Genomic DNA, 18,247 nt, shown 5'->3' with positions numbered 1-18,247 from the left:
TATCGAGCTGTCACCAACAGCTCTATAACTATGTGCCTACCTAACACTTACTGTGTAAGGCAAGTCACTGCCTTGCCAAACTTAGGAACACTAGACATAACTTCAGCAGTGTACTTGCACTATTTTGAATACTAAAATCAACAAAAAGCCAAGCACAAAAATGAGCAAGATGGGGCACTAAACAGACTTGGGAAAGGACCCTGTTAACACTCTGAGCTGTAAGAAGGCAAGGGCTTCCCCACTGGCTCAGTGGGTAAAGAATCCACCTGTGATGCAGGAGACGTAGGAGCTACGGATTCGATCCCTGGGTTTGGAAGATTCACTGGAGGAGGAAATGACAACCCACTCTAGTATTCTTGCCTGCAAAATCCCATGGACAGAGGAGCCTGGTAGGCTGTAGTCCAAACGGTCAAAAAGAGCTGGACATGACCGAAGAACCAAGCATGCATTTAAGAAGGCAGGTATTGACCTCAGGTTGAAATGTATGTGTCTCAGATTTGTGACTCGAATTTTTTTCTGCACTGCCTTGAATGACACGTCCTCGAATCTGCGTGACAACACCTCAAGTATGGATTGCGGGGTTACAAATAAAGTTTAGTGAGCAAGGGAACTTGGAAACGCAGAATCCGTGAGTAATGAGGCCCGCCTGTACTTTCAACGGCACCATTACGTTCCATCACGTTGGTAAAACTTCACTTAGTGAGGCCCCAGGGCAAAGAGGGTGGATGTTTGTGGATTTTCCCTGTTATAGATGATGCCACAGTAGATAACGTTGCAAAGAGAGTTGTCTTTTTTTTTTTAATTCTTTCCATGGGGCTTCCCTGGTGGCTCAGTAGTAAAGAATCTGCCTGCCAATGCAGGAGACACAGGTTTGATCCCTGATCTGGGAAGATCCCACATGCTGCAGAGCATCTAAGCCCGTGCACCACTACTGAGCCTGCGCTCCAGAGCCCGGGAGCCTCGCAACTGCTGAGCTCACGTGCTGCAACCGCTGCAGCCCGCCCGCCCTGGAGCCCACGCTCCACAGCAAAAGAAGCCCCTGCAAAGAGCAGCCTGAGCACTGTAACGAGAGGGTAGCCCTGCTTGCTGCAACTAGAGAAAAGCCCGAAGAGCGATAAGATAAATAAATAAATCCTTCCTATGGAATAAACTGCCCAACTGGGTGTACTGGTGGGCAGTGGGGTGGGATGGGGATAGGAGATGTAGCAGGTGACTTTCCAGCATCCGTTAGGCTCAACATATCTCTTGGCTGGGACACATATGTGACCACCCTGGACAATGAGATGCAAGGCTTCTGGGTCCTGGGAAGGGTTTCTTCCTGCCTCGGGGATGAGACAGTTCTGTCCTTGCTCTGGCCGTGGCTTGTCTGGGTTTAGGCCTGGAGCTATGATGAGGAAGAGGAGAGAGACGGGAAGAGGCTGGGTTGGATGACACAACTGTGCTGCCAAAGAACCAGCCTGGGCAGAGCCTGCCAGCTCCTCCGGGCTTCCGGGGATGTGAGGTCTTCACTTCCCTTCTGTTCCAGCCGTTCTGAGCCAGTGGCAGCCCTCGCCACGGCACTGCTAAGGACCTGCGATGAGAGTCTGCTCACATGACCTATGCCCTTCACCACCTCTTAGAACCCCACCCCAGCTGGCTTCCTGGAATCCCCAGGCCAAACTCGGCCAGCGCCCAGCAGTCTCCCGAGCCTGTGCAGTGCCCCCAGTGCCCAGCCTTCCAAACGGCAGCTGAGATCTGTGAGTGGCTGATGAAATCCCCCTGCTCACTACCGGCATTAAAAGGTTAGGCAGGGACTTCCCTGGTGGTCCAGTGGCAGGGGGCCCGGGTTCAACTCCTGGTCAGGGAGGTAAAGATCCTGCGTGCCGTGATGAAGACAGAAGACCCATGCCACAGCCAAGACCTGGAGCAGCCAAATAAATAAACAAATACATATTTTTTAAAAAAGTTAAATAGACTAGCAGCAACATGAATGGACCTAGAGATGGTCCTCCCAAGTGAAGAACGTCAAAGACAAATGTCTTATGATAGCACGTACACGTAGAATCTTATAAAGATGCAAATGAGTTTATTACAAAGCAGACTCACATAGAAAGCAAACTCACGGTTGCCAAAGGAGAAAGGGGTTGGGAGGGATCCATCTGGAGTTTGGGATTAACAGATACACAGCACTATATATGAAAAAGATAAACAACAAGATATACCTACTGTACAGCACAGGGAAAAACCATATTCAGTATCTTGTGAAAACCTATGACGGAGGGGGACTTCCCTGGTGGTCTAGTGGCTACTCAATACAGAGGACATGGATTCAATCCCTTGTCCAGGAAGATCCCACGTGCCTGAGCAGCTGAGCCAGTGCTCGCAGCTACTGAAGCCCTCTCGCTAAGAGCCTGTGTCCTACAGCAAGAGGAGCCACCGCTCGCTGCAACCAGAGAAAGCCCACCAGAGCGCCGAACACCCTGCTCAGCCAAAGATAAATGAGTAAATCCATCTAAAAAAAAAACATAATGGAAAAGAATCTGAAAGAATATATATGAATCACTTTGCTCTACATCTGAGGCTAACACAACATAGTAAATCAACCTTACTTCAATAAAAAGTAGCTTGTTTTGAAAAAACAGGTAAGTAGACCACTGAAGAAAATACAGTGCATTGTTCATAGGAAAGGGAAATACTGTTTCCTGAATCTTCTGTTTTAATTAGTCACACACAGACACACACACACACACAAAGTTGCCACGGAAACACATTTTTCCGTGCATCACAGCCAGGAGTGGACCCCTAGCTCCAGTCTTCCTCTTTCTGTCTGAGAGCCTCAGTCCAGGCTGGTGCGGGTGCCCTGCCCCCCACAGCCCCCCGTGCCGTCCCCGGCGTCAGCTCCCAGCTGCGGTGGCTACCGCAGCAGGAGCCTCAGCCCTGGTCCTGGGGGATCACGCTGAGGTCTGCGGGAAGCTGAGCCTCTGAGAGGAAGCGAGAAGGGATGAGGGGCTGTCAGACACTCAGAGGAGTTCCTGGAATGTCTTCTGTCTGCGGTGATGGAACTTGGCATAAAGGCACCAGGGCCTGCACAGCTGGGGGGTAGGGGCCCAGCCTCTTTCAGGCCCTCCCAGGGGTTGGGGCAGGCACCCCTGAAGTCCTCACCTAGCTGCGGCCCTCCCTGTGGGCGGCGCAGGAACCCCAGCGCCCATGTGGGTTCTGATTACCACCATCTCTGCAGCCTGTGAAGCTCTTTGGGCTGGCATGCCACCTCCTTTGATGGGGAGAGAAGCCGGTTCTGAGAGATCAAGCTACTTCCCCCAAGTACCCATGAGCAGGGGGCATGTGGCAGGCCTGGGCTGCAAGCCGGGACTCCCAAACCACTGGCTTTATGAGGAAGCTCTAGGCGCCATAATTCAACCCAGGATCCTTCCAAAGACCAGTCACTACGTACTGACTCTTGCAGTGAGAATTTTCTCTCTGTGGCTTTAAGGGTAACAGGAAATTGCCTGCCCAGGCCCCTTGAATACCACGAGGACCCCTGTCTTATCCGGTCCACTCCAGAAACAATGGTGCGGGCCAAAGCTCCGTCCACCCACCCCCTGCAGAACAAGCCATATTAGGAGCTCCTGGTACCCTCAAGGGCTCTCAGGCCTGGGCTGGCCCTGCGCCAGGGAAATCGGTGCCTGCCCTGGGGTGTGAGCCCGGGAGAGGCAGGATGCCGTCGGGAGGGGCTGGTGAGTCAGTGGCCCCGCCTCCTCTTCTTTCCTCCCCTCCCTCCATGGCTTCCTCCCCTAGGACCGCACCCACCCATTCAGACCCCCCCGCCCCCCTTCCCACTGGCCCAACTTCTCATTGACTCAACAGCACAGATTTACAATGTGACATAAACTAGGATAATAAAAACATTCTTATTCCTCCAAAGTCTAAAGGGCTTTTCCTTCCAGTCTCAAAAAAAACAAAAAAAACTAAGCATTTTGGGGAACACATTCTCCCCCACATTTTTAAAAAAGCTTGTGTACCTTAGAAAAGTTAGAAAGTATGGGAAAGATGTAAAGAAGCAGTATGAATGCATCCTGCTCCCCACAGTGGCCTCACAGACAGACTTCCCCATTCCCCAGCCCCACCACCTCCCTTCTTGGCTCCACTATGCTTATTAACCTTGTGACCCTTCCCATTGTCCCCAGAAGGTCCCCCGATGAGCCCCTGGGCTCAGGGGAGGTCCCCACCTCCTTCCCACAGGAACCGCAGACATCTTGTGACCAGTGCCGTGTTCCTGCCCTCAGTCGGGCACCGAGGACCCAAGGATGTCACCATGCACTCTAGTCCCTGGGACTCCTGCCCAGCTTGCTCCTTCCCTGCTAGTCTAAGACCAGATCCTCGAAAACAGGTACTGGACCAATGTCACCTCCTCCAGGAAGCTGCTCTTGTTTACTCCTTCCTAGGTCCTGGATGGAGGACTCTGCCCTGTGGTCTTCGAGTCCTTGGTGTGGGGCAGGGAGCCTGGCATGGCGCACAGGTGCCCAGCGTGTGCTGTTGATCGCTTTGAGCAGGAGGCAGGAGGCAGCCTGCTGGACTCTCCGCTCACTGGCAGCTCAGGCTTGCCTTTGCGGGCCTGATGCCCACCCAGCTGGCTGCCCCTGACGCCTCTGGGCCACTGGCTGGCCCAGACACGACGGGCATTTCTGCCAGGTTGCTGTTGTTTAGTCCCTAAGTCGTGTCTGACTCTTGCGACCCCATGGACTGTAGCCCACCAGGCTCCTCTGTCAGTGGGCTTTCCCAGGCAAGAATACTGGAGTGGGTTGCCATTTCCTCCTCCAGGGGATCTTCCTGACCCAAGGGTGGAACCTGAGTCTCCTGCCCATTTCTGCCAGGAGCTGGGACCAAGTGGGAACAAACACCCATCTGTTTTATCCTCACCCATACCCTCACACACAGGAAGGACTAGCCAGGAACATGCTGTCAAAGAGGACAGTGTTCAGGGAATTTCTTGGTGGTCCAGTGGCTAAGACTCTGAGCTTCCAATGCAGGGCACCTGGGTCTGCTCCCCGGTCAGGGAACTAGATCCAACATGCTGCAACTAAGACCCAGCGCAGCCAAATAAATTTTAAAAAAGCGGGGAGGATGTTCAAATAAACACACCATTCCTCCCACCCAGCGTCATGTGGGCAGAGAGAGAGAGTCAGAAGGGCAAGTAGGGGCAGAGAATCCCTCCAACGGAAGGGGCTGGGGGAGGGGGTGTGTGCCACCTCTTTGAAATAGATCAGAGGACTCTGGAGCCCCACATCTGTGTTATCTGGACCCCCCGGGCTGGGGGGAATCCATGGAGACCCCACCCTGGGCTGCACTCTGGGTCCATCCTGTGGCAGGAGTGACAGAGCTGGGCACCTGAGGAGCCGTGGGCCTGTGGTCTGCTGCAGCAGAGCTGGCTGAGACAGAGAACATCTGACTAGGTAGGCAGCTGAGGGGACGGTTGGCTCACAGTAGGGGAGGAAGCAGGGAAGGGCTGGTGAGAGCAGTCAAGGCCAGGGAACCTGCGTGGGGCTCCTCTATCCCACCCACTCTGGTCTACTCCCTGCCCCTGCCAGTCCAGACAACACTCTAGAAACCTCTCCTCGCCCCGGGGAAAGTTCTCCAGGCAGAGCACCCCTGGTAGGGCGCTGGCTGCAGGTGGGGCCTGCTTATCACTGAGACTTCTTATCTGGGGCTCCACGGTCAGGGCACCCGGCTGTTTCCTTCAGGGCACCTGCTGTGAGAGGAATTCTCCTGGGGACTGGCCTTCCAGCAGCAAGGCTCGGTGGCCTGTCTTGTCTGAACTGAGAGAGGCCACCAGCTCAGGGAAGGTTGCATGTGGTTCAGCCGAATTCTTGGAGGAAGAACAAGCTGAATTCTTGAAGGAGGGGAGCATGCAAAACTGACGATGTGGGCTGTTAGTTCCGAGGGTCCCTCAGCTCAAACCTGTCCTGCTGTGGTCTGCTCTGCCAAGCGGGCGGGACTCTGCCAGCCACAGCTCCCAGCTCCCTCCAAAGCTGGATTCTTTTTCAGTTTTTTAAAAAAATATTTATTTATTTACCTGCACCAGGTCATAGCTAGGGGCTTCCCAGGTGGCACAGGGGTAAAGAATCTGCTGGCCAATGCAGGAGATGAAAGAGAGGCTGGTTCAATCCCTGGGTCAGGAAGATCCCCTGGAGGAGGAAGTGGCAACCTGCACCAGTACTGTTGCCCGGGAAATCCCACGGACAGAGGAGCCTGGCAACTTACAGTCCATGGGGCCACGAAGAGTCGGTCACGACTGAGCATGCACGCACACAATTTGACTCGGTCCTTAGTTGCGGCATTTGGGATCTAACTCCCTGACCAGGGATCGAACCTGGGCCCCCTGCACTGGGAGCATGGAGTCAGCCACTGACCATCAGGCAAGTCTGGAACCTGGATTCTTGCAAGGTTCTGGCACTGGGAGGACTTGAGTGGGTTCCTGTCACTATCACTCCTTGGGTCTCCAACCTTAAGCGATGATCTCCAACCTTAAGGTCCCTGTGCCTCTGCTCTGGGGAGACCAGTGGCCTCAGCACACCCTCTCCCCACAAGGCCCACAGCCCGCTGGGCGGGGCCCCCTCTCACGGGACTCCTGGGTGCGTGGCAGTCGTTTTGTGTGCTCATCAGCGTCTGGGGCTTCAGCTTCTTCTCTCTGCCCTTTCAGCCTTGCATTAGTGGTGCAAACAATCCCCTGTGCTGCATCCTATCTGTGGGCAGATCTTCCTGGGCATTCCGTTCTCTCCCAAACATGACGGGCACCACTTGCTGTCCTTCCCACCTAGTCTCCATCTGCCCCCGTCAGGCATCAGACTCCCCAAGGCGGGGGCCATGTCTATCTTCTGCCTCTTCACAGTCATGTGGTTGCCATGGGGTAGGGGCTCAATGAATATTTGTTGAGTGAATACATGGGATTTAAGTGGGATTGTCTTCCTCTTTCCTTGCAGTCTGAGTGTACAGGTTTGTATACATTTCCTTACAGTCTGAGTGTATACACTCCTCTGAGTCCTGGGAAGCCCTGGTCTGAACAAGCGAATATCTAATCCCTTAATCCAAACCCTGGAAAGAAACCAAATTCTCACCCTGAGCAAGCTTGTCCTGACAGCGTCTCTAAACTCCAGGAGCCTTTAACAAGTGAGGCTGTGCACCCTTACTTTTTCCCTGTCTCAGGGTGCTCTCTAATGTTCATGCATCACCCCTTTAAGACAGGATCCATGACTTACCATATCCTTTTTATTATTGTCTTTTTATTCTTGTAACCCCCTGAGAGCAAAGCATGGGTCTAGAATAATAGTAACACCTCAGTAAATATTTCTTGGTTTGCAGCTGAAATTCGTTCATGAGAGACTCACACTTTCTATAAAACTGTATTTATTTATTTAGCTGTGCCAGGTTTTTAGCTGTGGCATACAAACTCTTAGCTGTGGCGTGTGGGATCTAGTTCCCTGACTGGAGATTGAACCTGGGCCCCCTACACTGGAAGTGAGGAGTCTTAGCCACTGGACCACCAGGGAATCCCAAAGACCCGCGCTTTTTAGTAAGAGGTTTAAACATACCACCAACAATAATGTGGTGTGGGCTCACATTTCTTGTGTGGATGCTCCCAGGAAAGTCCTTACTGCAAACCCAGAGTTGTCTGAGGAGATCTTTGCTGATGCTGCCCTGCCGTTGAGGCTCAGAGTGGTTCAGTCACCTGCCCACGGTCCCACAGCCACTGGGCAACAGAGCCAGGCTTATCCCTCTCAACTGACTCTGTGTGACTGAACCTGAGCACATCAGGAGCCTCCGAGGGTAAGGGCTGGGCTTGGGGCCAGGAAGCCAAAGAGGGCCCAGGCCCTGGGGAGGTTGGAATCTGGGTCCTTCTTACATGGCCCCTCTCTGCTCCTGCTCTGCTCCTCTGCCGTCCTTCTCGGGAGCCTTGCTCTCCCCCAGCCTCACACTTTTCCCTCCCTGTTCTCTCTTCCTGCTGCAGCTTCCCAGGGCCTCCATGGGCATCATTTCGTTGCGTCTCAGTGGTACCCTGGCCATGGAGGCCTTTGGTCCCCTGGTCCTGCAGGGGCTGGGTGAGGTCAGAGGGGGCGAGGCCAGGGACCAGGCATGGAATGAAGGGAAGGACAGATGCCCCGACGATGAAGAAAAGCTGGGGCAAACTGAGTTTGCTTTGCTGCTTCCCAGAAGCATAGAGAATTGAAAGCGGGGCAGAAGGGAGCAAGAGGTACGACTTTTCCTTTTGGAAAACTCAGCTTCTAAAGAAGTTTTGCAACAAAGAGGAAGGAACCTGCTTGTCCTGAGCCAGGCCTGAGCGGAGCCCTGCCTCCCTCTCTCTCTGCCCCACGCAGTTGACAGATGGCTCCAGGGTCCAGAAAGTTCCCAAACAGCGCTTTCACATACAGCCTTGCCTTACGTGTGTGCTCTGTCGTGTCCAGCTCTTTGTGACCCCACGAACTGTAGCCCTCCAGGCTCCTCTGTCCTTGGGATTTCCCAAGCAAGAATACTGGAGTGGGTTGCCATTTCCTCCTCCAGGGTTCTTCCCAACCCAGGGATCCAACCGCATCTCCTGCATGGCAGGTGGATTCTCGACCACTGAGTGAGCCACCAGGGAAGCCCATTTACATACAGACAGAGCAGAAAAAGAAACCGGCTGAACTGCAGGTGAAACTGGGGATGTGGGAAGCAATGTGAGCTTCCCAGCTGGAAGGTTCTGGAACGAGCTTCTGGGGGAGCGGGTGGGGGAGTGTGGGTTGGGAGAGGGGGTGGGGGTGTCAGAATATTTCCTTCTGACCGTTGTGCAGGCAAGTTAAAAAGCTGAAAACATTGAACACCGAACAGAGTGTTCATCTTTCCTTTTAATCAGCTGACTCTAGAAACCTTCTCAGCTGTTTCTTTATAATTAGTCAAGTATCTCATTAATAAGTGAACTACTGAAAAGGTTGAACGACTTCCTAAAACTCTCCCTCAGTTGTAGTCGCTGTTCACGCTTTCATCTTGTTAAAAAAAAGCCGATGAGCCAGCTTAGAGCAGCCAGGGCCTCAGGGGGCCACGTGCTCCCTGCCCCAGGCCGGACACCCGCACAGTGTTTGCTCTCAAGAGCCAGGCAGCGAGACTGTGAGTCACCTGGTCCCCTGCCCACCCAGCGCTGGCACCAGAAGACTCCCATGCTAACAGAGAGATGGAGAGAGGAAATAAACAACGTCTGCTCTCACCTTAAAATGCACGGATTCAAAGCCTCCTCAAGCTTGGAACTTAGGTTTTGAAATTAATACTGTTTTCAGATGAGAAATCTGAATTCAACTGTAAACCAAACAAAATGCAAACTTAAACATTAAACTCTCTAAAGGCTCATCCGTTGCCTGTGGAAATGTAAAATGGTCCAGCCACTCTGGAAAACAGATTGTCCATTTCTTAATAAAAAATGAAGCAGACACTTACAGAAATCATACTCACTCTGGCATTTACCCAGAAAAGTGAAAATTACATCCACCCAAAAGCCTATATGTGAACGCTCACAGGAGCTTTATCAGAATAGCTAAAAATCGCAAAAGACCAAAATGTTTCTTACTGTGTCAGTGGTTAAACAAACTGTGGTAAAGCCACACTGTGGAATATTACACAGCGATGAAAAGGGACACACTACTGAAATGCACCTGATTTGGATGGACCTCAGAGGCATTATGGAGAAGGCAATGGCACCCCACTCCAGTACTCTTGCCTGGAAAATCCCATGGACAGAGGAGCCTGGTGGGCTGCAGTCCATGGGGTCATGAAGAGTCAAACACGACTGAGCGGCTTCACTTTCACTTTTCACTTTCATGCACTGGAGAAGGAAATGGCAACCCACTCCAGTGTTCTTGCCTGGAGAATCCCAGGGAAGGGGGAGCCTGGTGGGCTGCTGTCTATGGGGTCTCAAAGGGCTGGACACAACTGGGCAACTGAAGCATTCATGCAGACATTATGGTGAGTGGAAGAAGCTAATCGTTAAAGACCAGGTACTGTATGATGCTATTCGCTTCTGTGACTTTCTTGAAATAAGAAAATTACAAAGACGGAATTAGCGGTTTCCAAGGGTGAGGAAGGGTGGTGAGAGAGGATAAGGTAGGGTGACCATAATACGGAAGCAAGGGTTTCCCTGTTGGTCCAGTGGTTAAGACTCCACACTTCCACTTCAGGGGGCACGGGTTCAATCCCCAGGCAGGCAACTAAGATCCTGCATGCCACCCAGCGTGGCCAACAAAATTTAAAACAGAAGCAGGAGGGAGGTCTTCACGGTGATGGAATGGTTCTGTGTCTTGATGGTAGTGATTACATCAATCTACACATGTGAGAAAATGGCATGGAATATAGACATAGCCTACGAACATTAGTTACCTGGTCGATATTGTATTAAATAGTAGAGAGTTATTATGAAAGCTGTGACTACTGTGTGGGAGACCTCTCTGAAATGTCTTTGCATCTGCCTATTAATCTATAATCATGACAGAAGTTTTAAAACGTGCATTTTAGTGTGAAAGACTTTAAAATAAAGTTATCTGGGCAAAGATCTGTAAGAGCAGTCTTCGGGGAGCAGAGCTAGCCGGGAACATGCAGACCCCCCACGTCCATGCTGTCCCAGTCTGTCGCCATCACTGATACAAAAGAGCCCGAGATTCTTGGCAACAGAGGTGGTGCGAGGACTCAAGGCCGCTTGTTGAATTCTGCACGCCTGGAGGTTTTGGCCCCTCGCTCCATGGGAAGGCCCTTGCTGTCTTGGGGAACAGTGGCTGGATGGAAGTACGCCTGCGGTCACCACAAGTGTACACTCTGGCCACCCCATTATGGACCACCTGTGAGTCCACATCACGAATTTTGCCTTCTCTGCCCCTTTTTGCTGTCCTGAGCTCCCAGTTTTAGAATCCCCTCTCTGGAAAAATCTGCTCTCTGCCTTAGAAAAGCACATGCCTGTCTGTGATGCCTTAGGTCCACAGACTGAGAATCTGCGACCCCAGGGCCTGGGGCTCAGTGGTCAGCTCTGTGGGTAGAAGCGGCCAGCATACTCAGGAGGCCCAGGACAGAGGAACTTCTGCGAGGCTGGCCCTGCTCTCTCCTCTCTAGCCCAGCACATCTGCTCATGGCGATCAGAATCAACCACCAAGGACTTCCCTGACCATCCAGTGGTTAAGATTCCAAGCTTCCACTACAGGGGGGCTCAGGTTCGATCCCTGGTCGGGGAACTAAGATACTGCGAGCTGCTTGGCATGACCCAAACAAAACAGAACAGCATCAGTCACCAACTGGAATTCTCCCCTCTCCTGTTTACCTCTCCATCCATGCCCCAGATAGGATGCAGGCTTGGTCTTACATTCCATGCTGCTGCTGCTGCTGCTAAGTCACTTCAGTCATGTCCAACTCTGTGCGACCCCATAGACGGCAGCCCACCAGGCTCCCCCGCCCCTGGGATTCTAGAAGCACTCATTTAAGGAGCAAGCAGATGCAAAAGAGCATGTACAGAATAAATCCATTGAACACACACATATGTGTATAAATGGGCTTCCCTGGTAGCTCAGCTGGTAAAGAATCTGCCTGCAATGCAGGAGACCCTGGTTCAGGAAGATCCCCTGAAGGAGGGTACCCACTCCAGTATTCTTGGACTTCCCTGGTAGCTCGGATGGTAAAGTATCCAACTAGCAATGTGGGAAACGTGGGTTCAATCCCTGGGTTGGGAAGATCCCCTGGAGGAGGGCATAGCAACCCACTCCAGTATTCTTGCCTGGAGAATTCCATGGACAGAAGAGTCTGGTCAGCTACAGTCCATGGGGTCACAAAGAGTCAGACATGACTGAGCACGCCTGCATACATGCATATATATGGATTATATTTCTTTCTGTAATCTTCTAAGTGTTCAATAATGAATAAGGATTCCTTGAGAATTAAAACTAAATTTGTGATGAGGAAACATCAGACAAGGCTGAATGGAGCGAGATGGTACACAATAATTGATCAGTATTCTTCAAAATACTCAAGACAAAGATGGTGGGAATTGGCCCAGATTAAAGTAGATGATGGACTCTCCTGGTGGTCCAGTGGTTAAGACTTCACCTTCCAATGCAGGGGGTGCAGGTTCAATCCCAGGGAGATTGATTCCACATGACTCGTGGCCAAAAAGCCAAAACATAGAACAGAAGCAATATTGTAACAAATTCAATAAAGACTTTAAAAATGCTTCACATCAAAAAAAAAAATCTTTAAAAAAAAAGTACTGAAATGGTCATGTACACATGGCTATGTTAAAAACAACAACCACAAGGACCTATTCTTTAGCACACGCAGCTCTGCTCATCGTTATATGGCAGCCTGGGTGGCAAGGGGGCTTGGGGGAGAATGGATACATGTACGCGTAAGGCTGAGTCCCTTATAGCTTGTATATGGCTATACCCCAATACAAAATAAAAAGTTTTTTTCTTTAAATGAAATGTAATCAGAAAATCAAGTTAAAATTAAATCTACTTAATTAAAAAAAAAGAGTAGATGAAGGAATTATGGCCACCAAATGCCACTCGGAATTCTGAGCTGGATCCTGGGTCAGGAGGAAGACATCTGTGGGGAGTTCAGGACAATCTGAACAATTGATAGTCTAATATTGATGCTAATTCCCTGATTTTGACAGTTGTACTATGTAAGATGTGGTCCTGAAGGGAAGCTGAGTAGGGAGTACCTGGGAGCACTCGGACTATTATTGCCAGCGTTGCTATAAATCTAAAATTATTTCAAAAGAAAAATAAATGAATGAAATGCTAAGTGACAGTCCCCCACCCCATGAGATACCTAAAGCCCTAGAGCCCAGCACAATCATGCACTTTTCTCTCCCCAGAAATTCCATCTGAGGAGCCCAGTATCCTGGGGGTGACTGACCAGATGGCCCTGCATTCCTTACTCTGGAAATCCCAACCCTCCAGCCTTCTGCCAGCTGGCCTCTCCTGGAGTCCAGGCCCTTCCCCCTCCTGCCCCCCAACCTGGAGATTCAGCCTGTCCTTTGAGGTCTAACTGCAAAGTTGCCTCCCAGGGGATATGCTGGGGCTCCTCCCTGCCTTGACAAGGTTGGGTGGCCTCTTCTTGCTTGTACCCGGCCCAGCAGTGGCCACCCCCCCACGAATCGGCTGACTGTATCGTGGAAGCGCTCAGGGGCCTTCCTGGGCAGATGGGGAACCTGCAGGGTAGTGGTCCTGTCACCAGTGGCTGGTGCGGCTGACATGGAACACATGCTCCAAATAAGTGGGGGAGTCCAGCCCCACCCCAGCCATTCTTGTGGTTGTTCCAAGGCGAGGGGCACACCTGGTCCAGAGAACTCTCGGGAGCACAAAGATGCATTAGTCTGGTGGGACGCCCTCCCTTGTACAGCCAGGCCTGGCAGAAACCTATTCTTGGCTGGGGTTTCAGCTGGAGCCACCCAAACGCCGGACCCACCCCGCCTGGCTTCCCTTTCTTATTGCCACCAATGGGCATCCTTTAGCCAGTTTATGTCAAAAGGTGCTCAATCAGGCTGGCCTTCTGGGCAGACGACAGGATGAGAGGACCTTCCCGCCCAATTGGACGCTGGAACCACGCTTTGTCTTTTCCTCCCTGTCTGAGGCCAGTGCTGCCAACTCAGAGCAGCACCACAGAGGTATGGAGAGAGTAACATGGCAACATACATTACCACACGTAAAGTAGACAGCCAATGGGAGCTCAAATCAGTAACAACCTACGGGGTAGGATGCGGAGGCAGGTGGGAAGGATGTTCACGTGAGAAGGGACATGGGTAAACCTGTGACTGATTCGTGTTGATGTTTGGTAGAAACCAACACAATACTGTAAAGCAATTATTCTTAAATAAACTTTAAAAAAAGAAAGAAAGAAAATACCTGCCACAAGCTAGATATTTCAGAAGGTGTTCCAAGACTGAAATAAACTCTGCCCTAAGTCGCTCACCAGGCTCGTGTCCCCGTCAGTGAAAAGGACGTGGTGACAACCGGCTCAGAGTGGACTCAGGTTCTGATGTCCCCTCTGCACTCGGCAGGCGTGGGGCCAATTCAGCCATAAAAACAGTGAAGGAAAGGAAGGCAGTGAGAGGTCGCAGAGAGCACCCAAGTGTCTCACTGTTTTATGGCCCATGTTGTCATAAGCAACCTCCCCTGGGGAGTCCACGCAAGTCAAAGTTCAGGGTCAATTAGGAAAATACTGGAAGGGTTACTCTCAGCAGGAAAGACAGAGTGCGCCTCCCTGATTTGAACTTTAAGAAAGTACAGAAGGCAGGTAGTTGGAGGAAAGAGACCACAAAATAGAAGTCCATTCCTAACATCCTCTTGAGGATCCAGGACGCTTTAGCGATTCCTCCAGGCCTCCGATCACCAGGTGGCCTGCCCACTACCCCAGCTGATTTCGTTTTGGGAGGAGGAGACCCACTCACTCTGCAGAAGCCCAGAGGCGCTCTGGGAGGGACTAGGGAACCCCGGGCCCTGAGCTCCACAGGAGACCAGAGGCCACGGCAGCTCTGGACCCAGTGCTCCTTCCCCAGGGGCCTGCTTCCAGCTCCAGGCCAGCCCCTCCTTGCTCCCTCCCACCCCTCACCCGGCCACACTCTGTGCAGTGGCCCCCATGGCCGCACTCACCAGCTCGGGCAAGAAGAAGGCGTAGGGGATGGTGAGAAACAGCGAGACCCCGGAGGGCACGTCAGGGGGAGCATGGCTGGTGGCGGGCGGGTCCCGGGAGGCCATGCTCTCACCCTCTGCCTGGCGCCCTGGCTTGGCAGCCCGTGCCCGCAGCCCTTCAAATATCACCTCCTGCCCGACACACCCATCAGACGTCGCCTGGAAGGGAAAAAAAAAAAAAAGTTCCAGCCAAGCAGGTCCTTCCACTGGCTTCAGCCAAGAGAATCCTCAGTGAAATGCGGTTTGTGTATCAGACAGGCCTTCCACCAGCTGTGGCAGAGCCGCTCAGGAAGGTGAGCAGGAGCCTCTTCCTAGACTTTTTCCTCCAAGGAAGTTCTGAATCCCAGGCATGCTATTCCAGGGGAGGCCAGCTGCAGTAGCTGCTTCCACCTGGTGCCCAGGACAGGACTGAGCTGCCCCTGTGACAAGGACTGTTTACTGAGGGCCTACTGTGCGCTGTGCTCAGTCCTGTCCGACTCTGCGACCCCACGGATCTAGCCCGCCAGGCTCCTCTGTCCATGGAATTTCCCAGGCAAGTATACTGCAGTGGGTTACCATGCCCTCCTCCAGGAGATCTTCCCAACCCAGGGATCGAACCAGGTCTCCCGCATTGTAGGCAGATTCTTTATTGTCTGAGCCACCAGGGAAGCCCTGAGGACCTCCTAGGAACCACGAAAACTTCAGACACCTCTGGGACCTACAGCCCGACTCGTGGCTGCTTTACTTCTTTTCCAAGCAAGGAGACCCAGCCTCTGCCCTGTCAAGTCAAGGTCACAGCTTGCTCTGCTTACCGCTGCTCATCCTTGAGGACCCCACGCCGGTTGGGCTCCTGCCCGGCCCTGGCAATGCGACACTTCCTTCTCTGTCTGCACTCTTTGTCACCGTCAGTCTCTCCTAGTGTTCTCACCCAGCAGATGGAGGTCTCTGTCTCTGGGATGAATCTACCCCAGTGGGCACCAGAGCCCTCCTCCCCTCCCTGCCCTGGCCCCCTCACTGGGCTGGTGCCTGGGAGCCGGGCTTGGAGCCAGGTCAGATCCTTCCTGTCTCCTGCCTGCCTGCCTGCCTCCAGGGCTGTGACCCAGCAGCCAAGAGGCTCCTTTCCCGCTAAAGACAGGGCCTGGAGATGTGGGCCCATTGCCTGCCTTCCTCTCGGCCACCCTGGAGAGTGGCCTAGCACCCCAGAGTCCGATGGGGATGCTCCGGGTTGGGGTGGGGGGTTCCTTCCCACTGGAGTGGAGGGGTTGCAAGAGGGCCGCCCTGCGTGCTGGGTCAGGAGGCGTCCACCACGAAAGGCCAGTTCCTGAGCAAGGACAGTGCCTGCCGGGGCCTGCCTCCCGCCACCTCCCCTTCTGTGGGGAGAGCTGGGAAAGAGCCAGGGAACAGGGGAGATGGACGAATGAGCCTACAGCAAAGACACGGCAAAGACAGGCAAAGTGTTCGTGGAGCAAACGTCGAACCAGCCTGGCTGTGCCCTCCTCCAGGCCTGCAGGATCTGGCGAGGGGAGTGAGGCCCTGGTCCCACCAGCCTTCCAGCCCCAGCTCTTCTGCAGGATGGACGCAGCACGCAGGTGCTGCCTAGGACTCCCACCCCACCTCTCCCGACTGCTGTAACTCACCGTGGCCACTGTCTTGAGCCGTAGGATACCTTGTACTTGGCCACCGACAATGCAGTGTTCATGGGAACAGCTCAGGGAAGGCAAGCAGGATAAGAATCTTTCTCCGGCTCATTTCACATCTGCAAAGTGAAGCTAATATCTGAGGCTGGAGCTCCTGAGAGATTGACAGAGCTTGAGCCACTTCTACCTTCTGACACAATTCGTATGTTAAGAAGTGAAGATGTGACAATGTAAAGTTGTAAAAAAAAATGGCATATTTTAAATATTCTATAGTGCTTTCCTGGTGGCTCAGTGGTACAGAATCTGCCTGCCAATGAGGGAGACGCAGGTTAGAGCCTGGGGTCGGGAAGATCCCCTGGAGAAGGAAATGGCAACCCACTCCAGTATTCTTGCCTGGAGAATCCCCATGGACAGAGGAACCTGGCAGGCTACAGTCCATGTGGTTTCAAGGAGTTGAACACAACTTAGCAACTAAACCACCACCCACAAACATTTTATATTTAGCCAAGTCATGTTTTATTATATGCAACAAAGTATGGCATACTCACTGGGATTATATGTATTATAGATGCATATGTTGAAAATCATATCAGATAATGTTATGATTTTTGCTTTCAACCATCATACATATTTTAAGAGAAAAAAATTATTATGTTTACCTAGATATTTACCCGGAGAAGGGAATGGCACCCCACTCCAGTACTCTTGCCTGAAAAATCCCATGGATGGAGGAGCCTGGAATCCATGGGGTCACTGAGGGTCAAACAGGACTGAGTGACTTCACTTTCACTTTTCACTTTCATGCACTGGAGAAGGAAATGGCAACCCACTCCAGTGTTCCTGCCTGGAGAATCCCAGGGACGGGGGAGCCTGGTGGGCTGCCCTCTTTGGGGTCGCACAGAGTCGGACATGACTGAAGCGACTTAACAGCAACCTTCCTTAATCCATAACTCTTAAGTCTTTACCAAATTTTAAAAGTTTTCCTTATTTCTTCAAAAAAAATTTTTTTTCTGCACCACACTCTTTCTGTCCTTCTACTGAGACTCTGGTGATGACAATGTTAGACCTTTTGGAACTGTCCCACAGATACTTAAAGATCTGTTTATTTTTTTCAGTCTATATCCTTTCTTTTGTTCAATTGGACAATTTGTATTGATCTATATATACTGATTTATATTGATCTATTGAACTATAAGTTTACTGAATTTTTTTTTTTTTTTAATCATCTCCATTCTGTGGTTGAGCCCATCCAAATTGATTTTTTCACTTTGGTTTTATTTTTTATTTCTAAAACTTCAGTTTGGTTCTTTTCATATCAAATGTTTCTCCAATGAGACTGTCTATCCATCTGTTCATTTTGGGGTTTTGCTCTGACTTCTTGGTGCACAATTGTAAGTAGCTACTTCAGTGTCTCAATTCGACTGTGTCATCTCAGAGTTGTTGTCTCTTCCTTTTTGTTGCTTCCCTTTGAAAGATATTGAGATTTTCCTAGGTCTTCAAATATCAAGTCACTGTGGATTGTATCCTGGAAAATTTGAATATTACACTATAGGATTACGGGGCTTCTTTAAATCCTGTAGCAAATGTTGGGACTTCCCTGGTGGTCCAGTGCTTAAGAATCCACCTGCCAATGCAGGGGACATGGGTTTGATCCCTGGAATGGGAAGATCCCACATGCCACAGGGTGGCTAAGTTCATGTGTCACAACTTCTGAGCCTGCGCTCCTCAAGGAGAAAAGACGCCACAGTGAGCAGCTCTCGCACTGCACCTAGAGAACAGCCCCCACTCGCCGCAACTAGAAAAAGCCTGTGCGCATCAATGAAGACCCAGTGCAGCCAAAAATTAATTAATTTTAAATATGTTGTTTTGTTTGTTTTAGCAGCAACGGGCCTGATTAGATGCAGGCTGCAAGTTCCTGCCTACCTTCTCTGGTATGAAATCTCCTGAACAATGTCAGCTCAT

General features: G+C 51.6%; 1 protein-coding gene across 2 annotated transcripts in view; it reads right to left on the bottom strand.

Moving 5' to 3' along the window:
• Window positions 1-15,623, bottom strand: part of LOC133256658 (MAL-like protein) — a 33,467-nt gene extending 17,844 nt beyond the window's left edge. The window contains exons 1-2 of one of the 2 annotated variants that reach the window (XM_061431464.1): window positions 15,461-15,623; window positions 14,631-14,828 (exon numbers count right to left, since the gene is read on the bottom strand). In XM_061431464.1, the coding sequence (XP_061287448.1) occupies window positions 14,631-14,735 (105 nt within the window). In that variant the 5' untranslated portion in view covers window positions 14,736-14,828; window positions 15,461-15,623. Of the gene's footprint in view, window positions 1-14,630; window positions 14,999-15,460 lie in introns of those variants that run through there. The other variant, XM_061431465.1, reaches the window with a different exon arrangement.
• Window positions 15,624-18,247: the final 2,624 nt, after the last annotated feature.

The sequence above is a fragment of the Bos javanicus genome, chromosome 11, assembly GCF_032452875.1.
Source record: "Bos javanicus breed banteng chromosome 11, ARS-OSU_banteng_1.0, whole genome shotgun sequence".
NCBI lineage: Eukaryota > Metazoa > Chordata > Mammalia > Artiodactyla > Bovidae > Bos > Bos javanicus.
This window is presented reverse-complemented; position numbering and strand designations above follow the sequence as displayed.